Source organism: Montipora foliosa, chromosome 13 (assembly GCF_036669935.1).
Source record: "Montipora foliosa isolate CH-2021 chromosome 13, ASM3666993v2, whole genome shotgun sequence".
Taxonomy (NCBI): Eukaryota; Metazoa; Cnidaria; class Anthozoa; order Scleractinia; family Acroporidae; genus Montipora; species Montipora foliosa.
The window spans coordinates 11,227,387-11,232,386 of record NC_090881.1 but is presented as its reverse complement, the minus strand read 5'-3'; the positions used below and the strand labels follow the sequence as shown (position 1 = coordinate 11,232,386).

The following is a 5,000-nucleotide window of genomic DNA, read 5'->3' as shown; positions in this document are numbered from 1 at the left end:
CTACAGTTTGCGAAAAATGATGGGACAGTTCCCATCCGGTGAAAAAAAAAAAGCTTCTTCCTTTCGTTTCCTGAGAGTTTTTACATGTTTTTCACTGAAATGCATGGCAGAGGACTGGGACTAGTTGCGCTTGTGCCTGATCTTCTCGAAGTGCTGTCAGATTTCCACTGAAAAAGTTACTTCAAAGAACCATCCATGCAACCTTTTTGTAAGGCTTTTGACCAAAAAGCTTGCTTATCAACAATTGTCTTTCTGTAGTTAAGTGTTACCCCCCTTAAGTACCTATAACTTGCCATGTTTCTTTCCTTTTGCACAATGTAAAGGGCAAGTTTCTACAACTGTAGTCCAGTATACATGTATACCTGGTGTTAATAGGTTCTCCTGGGCCTTGTCTACCAATCTGGTCAAGAATTTCCTGCAATAAACACAAACTGACTTTAACCCAGTGAGTCCTGTACAATAAAATTATGTAAGTGCATACAGGAAATTACAACACCTGATTACTGAATTTTAATTGCAAAAATTAATGGAACACTGTAACAAAAAAAAGCAAATGCATTACCTGACGGGATATCAGAATTTCCCTCAGCAGTTTCCTGTGGAACCTCTGTTGTTGAATCTACAAAAAAATTATAATTATGTACTTTTTGATTACACTTGGCATAATGGAAAGATGTGTATCCATGCACACCCAACGTTTACATATAGTGTACATGTAAGATAGTACTTTTTTCTTGTATCATTATTACCAGCATGTACATAATGCTAATTAAATTGCAGATGAGCTTTTATTGTTCACTAATAAGTGCATGTTACATTAGAATGCAAGCAGTCTCTCTCTTTCTTCAGATTTAGTGAGAGCAGCGCAGGCGCATGGGAGTGGCAAAGCTGCGAGATGCGCAAAATGAGGGCAGCAGCCCAAGAAGTTTTTGTGCCTCTCCCATCTCGCACCTTCAGCCACACGCGTGGCCATTTGCCTGTTTTGCATTTGCAGAAAAAGATAGACTGCTCATAGTCTAATGTTACATGTACATGATTGTATGTAAGTTGACGATACAGTAAAGCTTCTAAAATAGTACTGTATACCTTGTACAAACCATCATTAATTCTCATTAATTCTTCTAGACTTTTAATTGTCCCTGATGATACAGTGGATAAGATAACGATAATAAATGCCTTAACAAAACCATTTACATGTATTAACTTTGAACATCATTCTGATAAACCTCTGAAATTTCACAATGGTTCTCCAAGGTACAATGTGTGTACTGTATATATACCTTTACATGTTACAGTAGTTTATTTGTTGTCATCAGTTTTGTATTCTTTACAGGATTGCACGTACATTGTACATATATTTCCATGTTTTATCATTGTTTAATGTTTGTAATTTAGTTACACTGTAAAAGGTTTCTTTTCTTTACAAAATAACTTTAATCTATGTTTTTCTGACCACAGGTCACTTACATGTAAGCACCTGGCTTAATGGCCTTAGTAATGTATGACAAATGTGCCTTTACAGTACACATATGTACAGGGTATGCAAGTTGTATTTGGAAATAAAGATGAGGTACAAACCCATCAAATACCAGTAACCAAAAAGACACTGGCTTAACCCTGTCTAAGTTGGCAGATTATTTTACTCATCAATGGGGCCACTTCTTAGAACAGGGATGAATGGCTTAAGGCCTCTCAAAAAAACAATAAAAAACATTTTACTAAGCATTGACAATCCAATATACATGTAGGACGACACCCAAAGATTGTGGAAATTACCTTGTATTCCTTGAGCTTGGCTTTTTGACACAATTTCTTGTATTTTACCACATCCGGGTAGAAGTATCCATCTAAAAGAGAAACATGTGTCCACGTCAATAAAACAAATGTACAATTAATATTCTCAGGTCATGGTTTCGTCATGTACAGCACCAGAGTATAAACATCTGAAGTCATGATGCATGCAGAAAGATCACTTGAAATGTGCAAGAGTCGACAACTTGCTAATGCTATGCCTTATAATAACCCATTGACCCATGGGAGTGAGATTTAATAGATTTTAAGTGAAGCTATGATCCTCACAGTTATGGGATGCTCTAACCAACTGAGCTATGAAGCCACTGATGTTGGGAGCTGGTCATTTGTGGGTTTCAACGTTCCCCTGAGGAATGAATCAACGATGAATGATAGGTATATGAAATGGGTCATGTATGAACTGCGGATATGAAATGAAGTGAAGCTACCGGTATGATCCTCGCAGTTAACAATTTGGAACCCATAAATGAGCAGCTCCCAACATCAGTGGCTTCATAGCTCAGTTGGTTAGAGTGTCGCACCAATATCGCAAGGTCACAGGTTCAAACCCTGTTGAAGTCCTGAATTTTTCAGGCTTCTTTATGCAATTGAAAAATTGCGTTCATAACTGCGAGAATCATAGCTAGCTTCACTTGATTTCATATCTGCAGTTCATATATGACCCATTGAATATATCATTTCATCGTTAATAGATTTTACTCAGTCTAACACCAGACAATTTTTATTTTTGAGGGTCGGTTGACTCCTAAACCATATGGCATTAGACAGAGTAAAATCTATTTAAGTCTCAATCCTACGACTCAGTCAATGGGTTAAAGGGGACAATTTATAATGGACAGGGGTCGTTAAAATTATTGTGATAATGTAACATACACTAAACATAAATATAATGTACTTTTATTTGATCACCTTTAAGCTTTTGCTGAAATTGTTGGACCGGATTTCCAAATCTGAAATTCTCCCCACCAAGCAATGCACTACATGTACATGAAAACAAAAGAAACAAAATGAAAAACAGTATCCTCATAGAGAAGCTTTCCCACAAAGTGGGCTCCCTTGCAATATGTGTTTGTTCTTTGTCAATTTTTTTTAGAATTCAAAAGTGTACAGGCAACAATTGACAGAACTCAGTGAACGTCAAAATTGGCCAGGGGCGTTGTGTTGTGTTCTTGGGCAAGACACTTTACTCTAACGGTGCCTCTCTCCACCCAGGTGTATAAATGGGTACCGGTGAAAATGCTGGGGGTAACCCTGTGATGGACTATGTAGTATCTTATCCAGGGGGGAGTAGAAATACTCCTAGCTAGTGGCTTCATGCTACAGAAACCAGAGATAAGCGCTGGCCTGATGGACCTCTCAGGCTCATAACATAGACTTTACACAGTACCTTTTTAGTGAACTTCAAATGACCAGTTGGTACTGCAAAATTTAACTACATGTAAAACTTGACAAACCTCAAGTTTTCTTCCTGTGCATGAGGATAATCTGTTGGCAACACTGGAAGAAACGTCTGCAAAACAGTTAACTGAGGTTAATTCTGTAAAGAATAAGATCTCCAGAAAAGCTCATCAAAATCATCTTAATGATTATTGTCATCATCAGATGTCATCATCATCAGCATCACCATTATCATCACGAAACTTGTAACAATAAGGTCCGTGTTTTAAAAGAATAATTATTTGGTACACACCTCCAAATGCTTTCGATCTGCTGGAGTTAACACATTTTTCCACGTGTCCATACTCACAACTTTGAAGAAAACTTCTTTCTAGATGGAACACGTTGAGAGGCAAAAAATAATAATTAGTTCATTCATTAACCCATTCATTCAAAAAGAAAATTGGGGGAAACCATGCATTTTTCAGAGATAATTAAGCTTCAATTTGAGAAAGAATGCCATACATCGCTCTGTATTTTAAAACTTTTTAAAAATATTGTTCATGAATTATCTTTAAAAAATGTGTGGTTTCCCCCAATTTTCTTTTCCGATTTTAATGACACTTGTAAAGATCTTTATTTCCCGCACAATCATAAACCGGGGCAAAAACACCTTTGAATTAGTAGGCACCACCCTTACTCCATTCACTTCTCCTACTACATCCAGGACCACCACCTTTGGATATAGTGGATCAAAAGTATCGAGCCATCTCCCCACCCTTCCCCCTAGGAAAGAGGGGGGAAAGGAGAAAGATCAAAGAAACCGATCGACTAGAACTACACGTAGATCCGCTAAAATTCCCAATTCATCCAAGGTACCGAGAGTGCCACCCTGGTCGACTGAGTTCATGTATTAACAGCATCCAGGCATATTAAGCTGACTAAAAACGTTTTTCCCTATTTTGGTGCGTTTTACCTGTTCAATCAAGTCTATAGGAAGCGCAATCTCTGTTCCACCAAAATTGCAAACTTCCATTCCTGTTAAATCGCTTTCTTCGAGATTTGAAGGGTCCATCTTTTTTGGTAATCACGGATTTTTTATCTTTTCCGAGGGTTCATCAATCCTAAAACCACACCCGCACTTGAGCAGAAACTTAACTCAAGTTTAGTAATATATTTAAACAATGTCGTAGAAAGCACTTGTCTGCTTTCTTTGGCCTCTGAAGGAAGATGAAGAATTGATCACCATGTTGGTATTAGCCAAGTACACTTCATGTATGAAACATTCATGCTTTCACCGCTGACAAGCGATAATCTTTGTATCCAAGATGGCGCCCTCCATGGTGTTTTACACTCCTTCACTTTCTATGTGGGCTATACGTCAACTCATCCACTGACATGCCGAAACGTAAGGTACGGATGTCTTTAACTAATCCAATTGCTTCGAAATGTGCTAAAAGGCGATGATTTTTTTTATTCAATTTGGCGCTAAGCGATCGCATAATCTGAGCCATACATGTAGGCAACCAAGTTATCTCGTAATGCGATTAAATCTTTTGTGCGTTTCTCTGTGCACGAAGAGGAGTCTATATTGGGAAAACTACTGATCGACCGTCTAAAAGAAGTTGTAAAGTTCCATATTTCTTCAAATAAACTTGACCTACACGTAGCTCGAGTGTGTGGTTAACTCAGGGCGTAACTAATCGATATTTTCGATACTTGATGAAAATCGATAGTAATGGATTGAAATCGATTATAATTTATCGATTAATATCGAAAATCGATTTCTGTAATTAAACGATCGATTTCAT

General features: G+C 37.6%; 2 protein-coding genes across 2 annotated transcripts in view; one reads left to right on the top strand and one right to left on the bottom strand.

Moving 5' to 3' along the window:
- The window catches only part of LOC137984016 (nuclear factor related to kappa-B-binding protein-like), a 42,601-nt gene extending 38,135 nt beyond the window's left edge, over nt 1-4,466 (bottom strand). Inside the window, exons 1-7 of the mRNA XM_068831227.1 lie at nt 4,166-4,466; nt 3,503-3,580; nt 3,267-3,322; nt 2,722-2,789; nt 1,777-1,847; nt 563-619; nt 363-415 (exon numbers count right to left, since the gene is read on the bottom strand). Coding sequence (XP_068687328.1) covers nt 363-415; nt 563-619; nt 1,777-1,847; nt 2,722-2,789; nt 3,267-3,322; nt 3,503-3,580; nt 4,166-4,264 — 482 coding nt within the window. The 5' untranslated portion in view covers nt 4,265-4,466. The remainder of the gene's footprint in view (nt 1-362; nt 416-562; nt 620-1,776; nt 1,848-2,721; nt 2,790-3,266; nt 3,323-3,502; nt 3,581-4,165) is intronic.
- Nucleotides 4,467-4,503: 37 nt separating this feature from the next.
- The window catches only part of LOC137984019 (histone acetyltransferase KAT7-like), a 19,831-nt gene continuing 19,334 nt past the window's right edge, over nt 4,504-5,000 (top strand). The window contains exon 1 of the mRNA XM_068831230.1: nt 4,504-4,602. Within this exon, the coding sequence (XP_068687331.1) occupies nt 4,588-4,602 (15 nt within the window). The 5' untranslated portion in view covers nt 4,504-4,587. The remainder of the gene's footprint in view (nt 4,603-5,000) is intronic.